The sequence below is a fragment of the Bos indicus x Bos taurus genome, chromosome 8 (genome assembly GCF_003369695.1).
Source record: "Bos indicus x Bos taurus breed Angus x Brahman F1 hybrid chromosome 8, Bos_hybrid_MaternalHap_v2.0, whole genome shotgun sequence".
NCBI classification, from domain to species: Eukaryota; Metazoa; Chordata; class Mammalia; order Artiodactyla; family Bovidae; genus Bos; species Bos indicus x Bos taurus.
The window spans coordinates 23,291,616-23,307,684 of NC_040083.1; the positions used below are offsets into that span (position 1 = coordinate 23,291,616).

Below are 16,069 nucleotides of genomic sequence, written 5' to 3' on the forward strand. Positions count from 1 at the left end.
ATATCAACATTTAAAGAGGTGGAGACTAAATAGTAAAGAGTATATGGCAGTTATTTAATAAAAGCTATTATGCCAGCTGGAATATTTCAGTAATAATAGCTAAAAATAAGGCAATCATTATGTTGTGATCTAAGTTAGAAAATGCTTATTTAAAATAATAATAACAAAAAAGTATCTTTCTAGAAACTGTAGCTAACCTATTGGTAAGAGTCTGTAAATCAAATATACATGTAACTTTTTCCTTTGTCTTTCTTTTTTTAAAGAAGCTATGGGTATTGCTGATCACCATAGTGCAGTCTGAAATCCCATCTTTTTAGATGTTATGAGTCAAAGAACAAATCTTTTCTTAAGACTTCCTGTTTGTGATAACTGCATGGCAAGCTGGCCAATCTGTCTTTGAGTTCTCAGTAACACGGGAAATCCTGCCTTGTGATGGATTTGGTTTTACAAGAGCCTATCATCAGTCCCTTCAATTCAATTCAATAAACAGAAGCTTGCCTGGTTCCTACTGGCATCTAATTGTTGAATAAACTCAATCCAGAAGAAACAATCAACCCATTTTAAAATGCTTGAGGATCCCAAGAAATTCATAACAAAATTTCTTGCCATTTCACCCCTAGAATGGATTCTGGGTCATGTTACATATAACTTCTTCTAACAAAATGTCTTGCTCACTTTCTAATGGCATTCAATAAACATTTGTAGGGACCTCTCTGGTGGTCCGGTGGTTAAGATTTGCCTTTCAGTGCAGGGGTTCGGGGTTTGATCCCTGGTTGGGGAGATCAAATTGCCAACAGCTGCTGGATCATCAAAAAAGCAAGAGAGTTCCAGAAAAATATCTATTTCTGCTTTATTGACTATGCCAAAGCCTTTGACTGTGTGGATCACAATAAACTATAGAAAATTCTGAAAGAGATGGGAATACCAGACCACCTGACCTGCCTCTTGAGAAACCTATATGCAGGTCAGGAAGCGACAGTTAGAACTGGACATGGAACAACAGACTGGTTCCAAATAGGAAAAGGAGTACGTCAAGGCTATATATTGTCACCCTGCTTATTTAACTTATATGCAGAGTATGTCGTGAGAAATTCTGGGCTGGAAGAAGCACAAGCTGGAATCAAGATTGCTGGGAGAAATAACAATAACCTCAGATATGCAGATGATACTACCCTTATGGCAGAAAGTGAAGAAGAACTAAAGAGCTTCTTGATGAAAGTCAAAGAGGAGAGTGAAAAAATTGGCTTAAATTTAGCTCAACATTCAGAAAACGAAAATCATGGCATCTGGTCCCATCACTTCATGGCAAATATATGGGGAAACAGTGGAAACAGTGGCTGACTTTATTTTTCTGGGCTCCAAAATCACTACAGATGATGACTGCAGCCATGGAATTAAAAGATGCTTACTCCTTGGAAGGAAAGTTATGATCAACATAGATAGTATATTAAAAAGCAGAGACATTACTTTGCCAACAAAGGTCCATCTAGACAAGGCTATGGTTTTTCCAGTGGTCATGTATGGATGTGAGAGTTGGACTGTGAAGAAAGCCGAGTGCCGAAGAATTGATGCTTTTGAACTGTGGTGTTGGAGAAGACTCTTGAGAGTCCCTTGGACTGCAAGCAGATCCAACCAGCCCATCCTAAAGGAGATTAGTCCTGGTATTCATTAGTAGGACTGATGTTGAAGCTGAAACTCCAATACTTTGGCCACCTGATGTGAAGAGCTCACTCATTTGAAAAGACCATGATGCTGGGAAAGATTGAGGGCAGGAGGAGAAGGGGACAACAGATGATGAGATGGTTGGATGGCATCACCGACTCAATGGACATAGGTTTGGGAGGATTCCTGGAGTTGGTGATGGACAGGGAGGCCTGCTGTGCTGTGGTTCATGGGGTGGCAAAGAGTCGGACATGACTGAGCGACTGAACTGAACTAAACTGAAGAGTTAGGACAAAACATAAAACAGAAGAAATATTGTAAAAAAATCAATAAAGACTTTAAAAATGGTCCACATAAAAAAAAAACTTTAAAAAATAAAATAAACATTTGTATGTTTTTGAATTAGCAGTAACACTAAACGTGAAACCATACATTTTACTCCTTAATATTACCTGAGAATTGAAAGCTGGTTATATTAGGTAGATGTTAGAAAAGGTTGGTTGTTTTTAGTCTAAAAACTGAGAAAATGTCATATAATGTGTTAACACTTAAAAGAGAGTGATACCTTCTTCACCCAGTTCTCCAGGACTATCATTTGAAAACAAATAAATAGCAGATTGTTTTCACAAGGCATCTCAAGTCTCCATCACAAATAAAGATCTTTGGGTGCCCAGGTGATAGAAAACCATACTCTATGTAGTCTGAGTTTAGGTAAAGTGGTTCCAGAGTGACACAGATCTGCTCTGGGCACAGGAATACAGTCATACAACTGGTCACCTTATGGAGACTACATTTTGCTCCATACATGTCTTCCATTTGCTTCAAAGAGATTTAAATTCACTATCTGTGACGTCTAAGACCTCTACAATCTATGACAGATAAAACAAATAGTGAATATAAATTCTTATCTTTTAAGGACAATATATCTAGAGTTACAGGTAAGACTCTCTTCCATAGCGGGATACAAATAAAGCTATACATCCAGGAGAAAAGAGACAGCAGTGAGAAAGCAGAAAGCCCTACCTCTTCAGGCAGATGAAGAATCGTGTGGTCCCCGGCACCAAAGTGTGACAGAGATTTATAGGCAGCGTTTGCGACAATTGGGTCCTAAAAAATAAAGAAATGGCATATATTAAACATCAACTCTGGAGGAAGAAAAAAAATTTTCCCTCACCAACCTTAATGTTCTATAGTCAGTGCTTTGGAAATGGTATTCACGCCTCACTTAGTATGTCCCAATTAAAAGTAGAGAGTAAACAGCATTGGGCAGACACATAAGAAGCACCAAATATTTATCCTCGTTGGGACATTAAACATAAAAATATGATTCTTCTCTGATTCTTCAGCTACTTCACAGGGAAAGTTGACCTTTTGGAATCTAAGCTTTTTCACTCGTGAGTTGGGTACAATATCACTGACATTTTTTTCTCCATATTTCTTGATTGGAAATGACATTAAAAAATGGAGTGGGCTTTTTATCCATTTGATGTGCTTATTGGTGGGAAGGGGCAAAGCAGGAAAGAGAAAGGACCATTAAAAATGAGAGACAATGGCAATAGTCCCTCTTCATATCCATCAGCATCACAAAGTAATAAGTGCATTTTATGGTGAAAATGTATTAACTGGCATAAATTAAGAATAATTTTTAAAGGCTAAACTTGTAGTCATAATTTTTAAATCAAAAATTTTAAATTTTTATCCTATTCTTATAGTTCTTTATAACACAATTCTATAATTCTCATAATATTCTTGTATTACAATTTCTACCCCAGCTTGGTTCTGTTTCTCTGACACCCTTCTGATAGTACCTTGTTTTGAGTATGGTTCCAGAGGAAGCTGAGGACTTGAACTTTAAAATTCTGAAAAATCAACAAACAACAGAATAAATTCTAAGACAAAGATAAAATTGACAGTAATCAATCTAAAGCAGCAAATGTCAAAAGTAAATCACTTTCAAAATTATACCACTTGTAATGAACTTAATCTGTACTTACTTACCATTCATAAAATGAAAACATTCAGATTCATCATCCAAACATATGGATATGTTAAATCAGGTGAGACTTTTAGATTAAACTAATACAATTACGTAAAGTTTAAAAATAAAATAAAATTAAAAAAAATAAACCAATGAAAAGAAAAAAAAAGATGCATATAGCCAAGAATATTGTACCATAAAAAAATAAATAAATAAAATAAATTTCACTTCCCTTTTTACTTTCACTTTTCCCCCAACCATTTCTTACTGACTTCTCAAATCTCAGTACAAATGTTAGATTACTCTCTTCTTTCAGGCCACTATTCCTAATCCCCTACCCAGACGAGAGTTCTCCCTTCTCCAAGCAGCCATATGGCACCTGGCACAGTTTAGCATTTAATGTGATTATCTGGGTATGTGGTTAACTCTCTCCTAGCTTGTATAATCATTAAAGGGCTATCTGTCTTTCTCATTTCAAAGGCTGGTATATAAAGAATATAAAGCCCACTCCCTCAAATGACAAATATTTAATAAATAAGTGAGCATAAAAAGCCATTTATCTTCCGGCACTTAATGTCTCCTTCATTTTAGCCACATCTAACTTCTTGTCCTGATAGATCATATGAGGTTCTTTTATACCTCCTTGACTTTGCATATTCTCTTCAAAACTTCAATGGAAAGCAATCTTTAGTAATTCTTCATGATCCTTGTCCAACAGCACCAACTAAATAAGGTTTCTTTAGTGTCCTCCTAAGATGTTGGTCATGTCCACCACCATACTCTCCTAACCCTTTGAATGCACTCAACAAATGCTATTGTAATTATTATTGCTTATGTCTATATCTTTTACCAACTTTTGAGCTTTCAAAGGCAGGGACTGACAATGTGGTATAATGGAGCTAGAAAGTGCTGGGTTTAGAAAATAGGTTTCACTTAGAAACTGCAGTATTGGCTCAGTTATTTGTCTTGCATGTAGCAGATACTCAGTAAATATTTGTTTAATGAATGAGTCAACCTCTCAAAACCTCAGATTCTCTTGTTATAATATGAAAAATACTTTCTTATCAGATATTAGAAGTAATACTTTGACATAAAGTAACTAGTGCTGGGACTATAACTACTTAAAATAGTATCTATTATTATTTATTAGTATCTCTAAGGCCTAGTACAGCTTTAATAAATATATTCTGAGTCAATGAATGAATGTATCCAGCACTTAGAACACATGTATACCTGTGGTGGATTCATTTCGATATTTGGCAAAACCAATACAATATTGTAAAGTTTAAAAATAAAATATAATTTAAAAAAAAGAGAGAAAAAAAGCAATTCAGAAAATACATTAATTGAAACATGGACTCTATTTTCAACAAGCTTATATTTTAATGGAGATAATATTTGTGCACATGTACCTGAAGTAAATATAAAATAGAAATAAAAGTTCTTAAGACAGTATAGATAAAGAACTTAAGGAATAACAGACTCCTGTTTGAAGAAAAAGTCTCAACAGATGGGATAACTTAAACTGATTCTTTATTTCCTAAAATAGACTTTAAAATTAGAGATGAAAAAGAAAGTAATTCAAGACAGAAAGAACAACATGAACAAAGGAAAAAAAAAATAGAAAAATTTGGAAACAGAGAAGGAAACTACAAGTGGTTTGGTTTCCCTGGAGTGTGGGAGGCAGAAAAGTAGAGTGAGGTCCAATTGTAAAAGACCTTGGCTCCGTATAAGGCGACTGGACTTCATTTTCAGGTAAACAAAATGATTTGGGGTGAGGTGACATGGGATAGCAATAACCTAAGAAATGCTTTGGGAAAATTACATTTAATTCAGGCTTACATGCCAACAAATTCTAAGCAATTAACAGAAAAAAAAAGTACTTACAGGAAGAGAGAGGGGGAAGGAGAAAGAGAAGGAAAGATAAAGTGGGAAAGGTGGGAAGAAAGGAAGGGACAGAGTGAGTCAGAATGACAGACGGAGAGGGGCTTTCTCTACATTTCTCCCCTTCTGCTCCAGGTGGGCTCTGGTCACTGAAGGAATCTCCCTTACTAGGAGAAAACTGATGGATAGAACATCCCAAAGCTGCTATCTGAACAACAGGGGAATCCTAATATGATTACAAGCATGAAGATAAACCAAAACAAAATGTCAGTGGAAAAGAATGAAAATTTGAAGGGAAAAAACACAGTCCAAAGGACAACTTATAACAATGTAAGCAAACATAAAAAACCAACACACAAATCACTTCACACTTTAATCTGTAATAAAATCTGAATAACTCAAAGTACAAGCAGCACAAAGGTACATGAGTTCAGCTCTTGAAGACAGAAAATAAATATACACAACACAACATACAAAGTCCTTAATTTGGTTTTTAGTCTGAGCTCCTTATCAGTAGCCTGGCAGACTTTCTGACATCATAAAGGTATGTACCCATGAATGGCAGTCATAAAAAAAAACAACTGTTGGTGAATTATATAATCTAGGAGTCTTGAATTGATTCTTTTTTTAATACCCCCAAATAAAAGCCCGAATGTGAGAATAAACTCACAATATCCTGTACTGCTTCATTCATTCATTCAATAACTAGTTTCTGAATACATATTATGTGCCATGCTAGATATTGTGTCCTTGGTGAGGACAAACTTGATTTTACTCACTGTGTAGCATTTAGAATGATTAGAGCAAGTATTATCTTACACTCCTATCTTATCATGTGATCTAAAACAAGTAAGGGGCTATTCCTGGAATCTTATGGAGTTTATCAAACTCTGTGAAGCACTAAATCAAAGTAAAAGTTTACCAAGACTTCAAGTGAAAATTAATTGAAGTTCTTTGAAAGAAAAGTAAAAAACATGAGCTTAAATGAGGTTATAGCTACAAAAGTGGAGATATAAATGAATCTGCCACCCTCTCATTTCATTCAAAGAAGAGAAAATAAAGAAAATGTTAAACAGAAGCGCATGAATCTTTTAGCAAAATGTCTTCCACCAAGTAGTTCATTACAATGCCAAATACTGACTAGTTCATAAAATTATTTTCCTCTCCTAGGACAGTTTGATTTTACAACCATCTTCATGGAAGAATATACACAAAGAGCGAAGATGTATATTGAAAATGTGAACTATTAATAACACACAAAAAATAAAATCTCTATGCCCAAGCTAGAAGCAAAGCACAAATAACACTATGTCTACACTACTGGGAAAGTCTGCCCTGCCTTACTAAATCCTTTATAATACTTTGTAGAATTTTAAACACCAACGAGACACAGTTAAACTGTTGGTCTCACGAACTGTATTCTTTTAGAAACATACTGGCTTTTAATAATCTTGACTATACTTTCATAATGAAACTTGGCATCCTTCATGTAAGTAAGTCTTAAAGACAGAGGACTGATAAGAGTGGATATCCATCTATTCCTAGGAGTCCATAAAGATATCATCATGTTCGCAGAACTAAAAGCACTAAAGGATTTTTAACACAAAATTACGAATAATTTTTTCCCAAAAGTCATGGTAAAGCACACATTTTCCCAATGTGGAAACAGACAATTTGTTGAGATCCAAACACATACCTCATACTCAGCTGTATTGACTGTTAAGGAAGGAACCAGAGAAAACAGTTCACTGAGGGTCTTCAAAATGAGAGGTCTTGTGTCACAACTCAGCTTTGGGGAGAGAGCATTCCAAGTGGAGCGAATACAAACCACCTGTGAAGCAAACACAAACGTCAATACCTAACAAAATCCCAGCTCATCTGAAGCCATTAGTAAAGGGTACTGTCTTTTATTATGAGGAAACTTAAGAATAAGAACTCTTAGAAGATAGGATTTGATAAGTTATCACCTCTCAGAAGAAATTATATAAACTAACATAAACTGTTGTTGAAGAAGATCCAGCCTGCCTCCCACAACTGCTTTTTTATAGCTTTATTTTGGTTAACCAAAAAAATAAAACTCTCTCTCTCTCATGCATGAATACACAGATTAGCTACACAGATTAACTCCAGATTAGCTACAAACATTGCTGAATAGCCATTCTCAGAAAACAAAGACAGGTAAGATAATGCTAGTACATTTCTAAATCCAAGTATTCACAATTTTTTATAGTTTTCCATCTTGCTGAAACTATATTACCACTCAGAAAATTGAGATGTTAGTAAATACAAATAAAACACTCTCAAATCATCTTACAAATTTCTAAATGAGGTAGGCGAATTATTTTGTTATTTAAAATAGTAACTTAAAACTTTGTTTTAAAAGTCATTTCAGATTTTAAGAGGCTGTTAAATGATAAAAATTAAACTAATAAATGTCATTTCTAGCTTGATCCAATTTCCTTAAACCAAGTATTCTTAGGCCATTTCAAGATCTGATTTATGGATGTTCAAATATCTTCTTAAGTTCAATTCCAACTACAACAGATGATTTCTTCACTTACAGATATTTTACTAAAACTTTAAAACTCAGGCAGGAAGAGTGACAACACACATCAATTAGAGTTGGACAAGGATTAATCTTTCTAAAACACTACAATCTTTTATCTTAAGCTTCAATTAACATACACAATTTATTTTCATATACTAACATAAACTGGGTTCCCAGGTAGCTCAGTGGTAAAGAATCTGCCTGCCAATCAATGCAGGAGACGCAGGCTGGATCCCTGGGTAAGGAATATCCTCTGGAGTAGGAAATGGCAATGCACTTTAGTATTCTTACCTGGGTAAATCCCATGAACAGAGGAGCCTGGCAGCCTGCAGTCCATGGGATCGCAAGGAGTTGGACATGACTGAGTGACTGAGCACACACACTAACTCAAATTATTTAGGAAACACTATATAAGGTAAGTGAATAATATATACTTAAGGACACAGATTAAGGAAAGACTCAAATATAGCAGAAAGTATTTCAGAAAACTTGGGATTCAGTGCTTTTGCTCTTATTTTCCACTTTCCATGAAAGAGCAGAAAAATGCTCTTTGACTTGGGATCCACTACAAATTTGGATTCCACCATCACTAAGGGTTTTACTATCTGTCAGGCATGACATTAGGCACATTTATACAAATATTACAAAACAGCAATATTTGAAATTAAAAAAAAAAAAAAAACAATCCTTTAAAAGCTACCAACTCAACATAGAGTATATACCCAGAGTAGGATACAGCACTAAGAGGAATAATAAAATATAATCTAACCTTCAAAGAATTTACCACCTTATCAGAAAGAAAGAGAAATGTACGTAACTCTAAATTATTGAAAAACAAAAGGTACATGATAAGATTTTGAAATATTTCCAACAGAAAATAGGCTTAGGAGGAATCCAGGTAGGAAAGCTATGTCAGTGAGTGGGAGTCATCAGAGTGTCAAGAGGCAGAAAGTCTAGAGATAGGACTTGAAGATGGAATGGAAAGAAATCAGGCAGACCTTTCACAAGGAAGTGGAAAGCATAAGCCAAAACACAAATAAAGCTAGTTGTAGGCATGCATGAGTCCTGGTGAAGAAAGGCTGGTGTAGATCAAAGAGCACCTAGAATAGCAAAGCAGTTTGGATCAGAATCAAAAGGAAAAGGAAGCCTCCAGAGATTTCTGAGTTGGGCAATAAACTAAATTCAAAGGTTATTTTTGAAAGATTCTTCTGGTAGTCTGTAGTCAAACTCAAAGCTGTCATGGACTTCTCTAATTCTTATTTCTCCCTAGTCCTTCACATAGAGCCTCAAAAGTTTTCCAAAAAGCAAACGCTCAATATAATGATTATCCATGCCTTCTCCTTATTTTAAATGCCTATTTAATTCCAACTTTCTTTGTTTCAAGACCAAGTTCACATCTCAATTCTACAATTAACTTTTCTCTTACAATTCAGGCCTTATTTTATTCCTTTCTTTCCTCTAACTTCCAGCATTTAAAACTCTATACTTTCCAACTTAGCACTTAATTATATACTGCCTAGTATTGTTCACTATTTTCATGAATATAAATTGTCTTCTCAACTAGATATTGAGCTGCATGAAGACAATGACCACATCTTCTAGTTCTCACTCCCTGCTCATCTAGCACACTAATAATTATATCAGATTACCAGTAGTTATCAACTACTGATGATACTGGAACCTGAGAAATAGTAAATCTGAGATAGAAACGGCAAGAATTAAAAGGTCTTGGACAATGAATTGGAAAGTAAGATGATTTGGGCCTAGAGACCTGGGTGAATAAAAAGCAACTTAATAAAATGGAGGGGAAGCTGGAAGGAGCATCTTTGCAGGAAATGAGGGGATGGATATGTTTTACTGGAGTTCAAGGAAAGACATCCAGAGAGAAATATTCTGCAGGCATTAGGGAAAAACTCAGATGTAAGGCTGGCTAATGACAGTTTTGTCATTTAAACATTTGTATATATCAAAAGCCAGGAAGAAGTATAGTCTCATACATGTTCTGATGCACTTTGCAGATCAACAAAAAAGATGCCTGGCCACCAATTATGGAAGTACAAAAAGGGGCCTTGTCTTTTCCATAGTGGTGAATGGGGAGTGAGGCTACATCTTCCAAGTATTTTCAAAGGTTTACACATTTTAAAAGTCTTGTAAAGTTTAAAAATAAAATTAAAAAAAAAAAAAGTCTTTTTCCTAAAAAGTTTGGAAACAAATGCCTGAAATAGTACTCTATACACAGACTATGAGAAGACATTCTAGCATCTCAACAGTGAATTGTGCCTTAATTGTAAGCAAGGTATACCTGCCAAGAATTATCAGTAAATCGAGGCTTGCCCATACACAATCAGGAGCAGGGAAGTCTTTAATAAAGAATGCTGCTTTCTCTGACCTTCCCAACACTGGGCCGTTCTTGACTAGATCTTAAAGATCGTCTGACCCTGAGGGCTCCTTGGATTCAACCTATTACCACCTTGCTATGTCCATCTCCTAGAACCTTATGGATTTCATCCACTAGCCTTATGATCTGTCATAATATATCAGATGAGCCAAGTTCAGGGTCCTGGTCCCAATGGGCTGTTTTACCTTAACAATTCATTACCCAATGACTTGTCTATTTTCAAAATACAGATTGACGTCAGGCTCCAACACATAATGGGCGACACTTGAAATGACTGATAAAGAACATTTTTTATATACTCTTGAGCTGAAATGGAAAAATTGAGAGTAGGGGTAATTAGCCAGGGCCAGAAATAAAAAGGAAAATACCTGCACTATGGTACTAAAAGGAGGTTGTCAGTTTCCGTAACCTAATTGCTTGAGTTTAAATGCACACATGGAAAGAGGAGATACTGCCTTTAGCCTATAGCAGGTAGGGTGTTGGAACGGAGACCTCCACATAAAGCCAGCATGAAGGGCTGTACCCTTAGTGTAATGGTTGGACTAGAAACCACTGAGCTGAGAAATTAACATAAAAAATGGGGCTCCTGGATCACTCTTGGAAAGCACTCCCATAATATATATTCCAAATGATTTGCACCGAAAAATAAAATAAGCCCCTCTAAAAATAAGTTTATAGCTTTATTCATTATAATATGATTAACACAAACGCAAACAATTGTCAGAGCTAAATGGTAGAAAATACACGCTATCTATAAAGGAGTAAATTAGAATAACAACAAACTTTTCAAAATTAACAAGACCAAATGATCATGAAATAAGATCTTAAAAGTGCTGAGGAAACTATCAGCCTACAATACTAAACCCACAATTCAACAGTAATGTTAAAACAAGAAAAAACAAAATAGAAGGAGCAATACCTAGGTATTATATTATGCAGATACAGCATATGAATATTTACAAACAAGCGACTCAGAATATCTTGCTTAGTTTGTCTATGAGATTTTGGAGAATTCATTCCGAGTGCTAACATTATGCACATTTTGTTGCCATTTCTGTTTCTTGGGGAGAATGACACTTTTCCATGTTATTCTTCCATAAGAACTTTAGCAACACTAAACAGCACAGATTAAGGAGACCCAGTGCAGCATGATATACTGGAAAGAGCTCATGACTGGACTTATAAAGCCCAGGTTCTCCTATTTGGTAGTTGTGGGACTATGGCAAAGTCATTAATCTCCTTCAATCTGTTTCCGCAGCTGCAAAACAGAAATAATACTACTAACATCTGCTCCATGTACAGCACAAGGTTAATAATAAAGGGAATACTGAGGCAACTGTATGCAAACACACTTTATACACTGTAAAAGAAAGTTATTGACGGAAAAATAATGAATCATAAAAGAATCAGGGTCTTTGCTTCAATTCTTGTGCCGTAAGAATGCATTTGTTCCTTTGCAGAGGCAATAGATGCCTATTACTCTAATTTTACCTCCAAAAGCTATTTCTAGCAATTCCAAAGAACAGCCTACTCCTTTTGTCCTGATGTTTTACTCCAGCAGAGGGAAAGCTTTATAAAAACCTTTAGGCTATGAAAACCGCCTTATTTGCCCTTTTCATAATGAAGGTAAAAGAAACTGCCTTCACAATTAAGAGGACTCGAGTCATCATCATGCAGTGAAACCCTCTTAAGCTAATTCAGCCCACACAATTCATAAAACAGGACACTTCTGTTACCAAAATACAATAACAGGGGCTAAGAGAGAGTTTAAGGAGCCACAATCAATGGAGCAGAAACAATAGGAAAAATAACATTCTTTCTAATCCTAATAACATGGGGTTAAAGGTTATAAGTATTAAAAAATGACTAGCACAGGTTTATTTAAGCAACTTCACAGTCTTTTAATGTCTGAGTCCAGGGTATTATCAAAGCAGTGTTGTAGAAAACAATAGGAATAAATATTGAGTTGCCTTTTTAAAAGTCTCTTATAATGTAAAGGGACAGTATTTCTGATGATTAGAGTTGCTCAACTTCTATCCTTTCTTGGCAAGTAATAGAATGACATATCTAAATCCCAAATTGTGGTATAGTGAATAAAAAATAAGTGTGCTTGATGGGATAAAACAACTGTCATACTAACAATCCCTAACATCACTATACCATTTCCAAAGAAGGCAAGACCGAGGTCTTCAGATTGTTCCATATTTCTGAAAAACTGGCAGTTTGCAGTACAGACTTATATATATATATATATATATATATATATATAAGTAGATTATATAGATATATATAATTCTTATATCTGCATAGAAGAGGCTGGAACTGTAGAAGTGATTCAAGTACAAACAAGTATTTATTAATACTAAACAGACTGATCTAGATATCAAGTCACCCAAAAGATTCACTATGCAGTGGCCCAGGATTTTAGATTTCTCTTTTATTCCCCCTCGTGAGCAGCTGCAGCATCCCCGAGACACCTCCCTATAGGGAACAGTATCTTCCAATGCAAACTCCATTGATTTCTCTGCAGGAACAGAAAGAAATGACACAAAGAGCTCCCTGCAGGGACGTTCACTTTTCAGTTTTGCTAGATTCTGTCTGAACTAATTATCGATTTCATGTCGGACATTCTTCTGGCATGAACTACCAAATTCACAGTAAGATTGTGTCAGAAGTATTCTTTGACAAGAAAATGATTAGTGCTTTATTCCTCACAAATAACCAGAGGGAATTTTTCAAAAAGGCCAGTTCCTTCCCCTGTTCAGATAAGTGGAATTTAGACTTCAAGGTAAAAAAGAAAAATAATAGAAATTCAATCAAAATAGCTTAAAAAAAAACCCAACTGCTTAGAAGTTGTTTAGCAGATAAAATATATATGGCTATATAATAACTACATAATCAATAAACATACCCCAGGAAAACAATACTGCACAAAGCTGAAAAAATTCTGATGTAACTAAAGTGAAAGTGAAGTCGCTCAGTCGTGTCCGACCCTCAGCGACCCCATGGACTACAGCCTATCAGGCTCCTCCGTCCATGGGATTTTCCAGGCAAGAGTACTGGAGTGGGGTGCCATTGCCTAAATTCAGGTGTAACTAAAGAGTTTCCTGTAGGGTCTCAAAGAAAATACTAGCCAGTGACATCATAAGAGTTTAGATTGAACAAGTTACAACATGGATGAAGCTTTAAAACGCCAGGCTAACTATGGAGAACAGTGGAGATCCCTTGAAAAATTAAGAACAAAACTACCATATGACCCAGCTACTGGGCATATACCCTGAGGAAATCACAGTTCAAAAAGATACAAGTATGCCAATGATCATTGCAGCACTATTTACAATAGCCAGGATGTGAGGCACCCCAGATGTCCATCAACAGATGAATGGATAAAGATGTGGAGGATCTACGCATATATCTATGTATATGGAGAATAATTGCTTTACAATGTTGTGTTGGTTTCTGCCACACCACAGTGCAAGTTAGTCCTAATTGTGCGTGTGTGTGTGTGTTCTCTCCCTCTTGAGCCTCCCTCTCCCCTCCCATCCCACTCTAAGTTGTCATGGAGCCAAGCCGGGCTCCCTGTATTATATAGCAGATAGATACATGTATATATAGCAGATATATATAATGAAATATTATTCAGCCATAAAAAGGAATGAATCTGAGTCAGTTCTAGTGAGGTAGATGAACCTAGAGCCTGTTACACAGAATGAAGTCAGTCAGAAAGAGAACAATATCCCATATAGTGCATATATATGAAATCTAGAAAAATAGTACTGATGAACCTATTTGCAGGGAAGGAATGGAGATGCAGACATAGAGAACAGACTGTGAACACAGTCGGGGAAGAAGAGGGTGGGACGAACTGAGAAAGTGGCACTGACGTATGTGCGCTATCATGGGTAAAACAGCCAGCTAGTGGGCAGCTGCTATATAACAGAGGGAGCCCGGCCTGGCTCCGTGACAACTTAGAGTGGGATGGGAGGGGAGAGGGAGGCTCACAAGGGAGAGAATACATACACATGAACACACACACACACACACACAATTAGGACTGATTCACACTGTGGTATGGCAGAAACCAACACAACATTGTAAAGCAATTATCCTTCAATTAAAACACACACACACACACACACACACACACACCAGATTGTGTGAAAGAAGCCAGTCACAAAATACAACACATTATATGACTCCATTTATACAAAATGGAAAACAGGCAAATTTAGAGTAAAATTATTGATTGTATAGGGTTGGGGGCTGGGGAGGGATAAAGGCACTGTGTGATGATAGCTAGGGGGTACAGAGCTTCTTTTGGGAGTGATGAAAATATTCTAAACTTGAAAGTCATGATGGTTGCAAAACTGTCAATATATTAAAAATCATCAAAGTATAAACTGTAAATGAGTGAACTGTACTATTTGTGAATTTTATCTCACTAAATCTTTTTATCAAAAAAAAAAAAGATTTCAGATTTCGTGTGGACCTGTTTGACACCAGGGAAACAGATATTTTGGTATCAGAGAACTCTAAGCTGGAGCCTTACCTGTGCCATTAATTAGCTAAATGACCTTAGGTTTTCCTCCTCTGCAAAATGAAGGGTTGTGCTTGTACTAGGACTCTCTGGAGAAATAAAACCAACAAAAAAGAAAAGAAAGGAGGGAAGGAAGAAGATAAATAAAGATAGGGAGATGGATAGACAAAAAGATTTATTAGAGGAATTGTCTCAAGCAGTTTTGGAGGTCAAGAAGTCCCACAGTCTGCAAGCTGGAGAACCAGGAAAGCAAGTGATGCAAATCAGTTCAAGTTCAAAGATGTGAGAACCAAGTGGCTGCAGTGTAAGTCACAGTGTCTGCAGGTGCAAGAACCAGGAGCTCCAAAGTTCGGGGGCAAGAGAAGAAGGATGCCCCGTATCAAGAAGAGAATTTACCCTTCCTTTGCTTTTTTGTTCCATTCCAGCCATCGTTGGATTAGTTGATGATGCCACACTATTAAGGGCAGATCTTGTTTCTAAGCCTAGGATTCAAATGCTAATCACTGTCAGAAATGCCCTCACAGACACACCCAGAAATTATGTTTTACCCGCTATCTGGGCATTTTGAAGGCCTCTCAAGTTGGCATAGAAAATGTGCTATCACAGTATAAAAAAATTGAAAACAAAATACTCATCAATAAAAGACTGGGCAACATATGAAAATGCAATATACAATGAAATACTATGTAAGTGTAAAAAAATGTATATACATATTGCTGGGGGGAAAAGTACACACTATATTAAGATGAAAAATCAGCTTATAATACATAGTATGCTCAATAAGGGGTGTTCCCCAGTGGCTCAGACAGTAAAGTATCTGCCTGCAATGTGGGAGACCAAAGGACAATCCCTGGGTCAGGAAGATCACCTGGAGAAGGGAATGGCAACCCATTCCAGTATTGTTGCCTGGAAAATTCCAGGGACAGAGGAACCTGGTGGGCTGCCATCTATGGCATCACACAGAGTTGGACACGACTGAGCGACTTAGCAGTAGCAGCTAGTTTCTGGAAGCTGCCAGTACTCCGTGGGTCATGATTCCTTCCTCATACCATCACACCACCT

The 16,069-nt window shown here is 36.3% G+C and overlaps 1 protein-coding gene across 2 annotated transcripts in view; it reads right to left on the minus strand.

Moving 5' to 3' along the window:
* FOCAD (focadhesin) overlaps window positions 1–16,069 on the minus strand; it is a 305,616-nt gene that overhangs the window by 123,342 nt on the left and 166,205 nt on the right. For both annotated transcript variants that reach the window (XM_027549147.1, XM_027549148.1), the window contains 3 exons: window positions 7,221–7,355; window positions 3,471–3,521; window positions 2,686–2,769 (listed from right to left, as the gene is read on the minus strand). In XM_027549147.1, coding sequence (XP_027404948.1) covers window positions 2,686–2,769; window positions 3,471–3,521; window positions 7,221–7,355 — 270 coding nt within the window. The remainder of the gene's footprint in view (window positions 1–2,685; window positions 2,770–3,470; window positions 3,522–7,220; window positions 7,356–16,069) is intronic.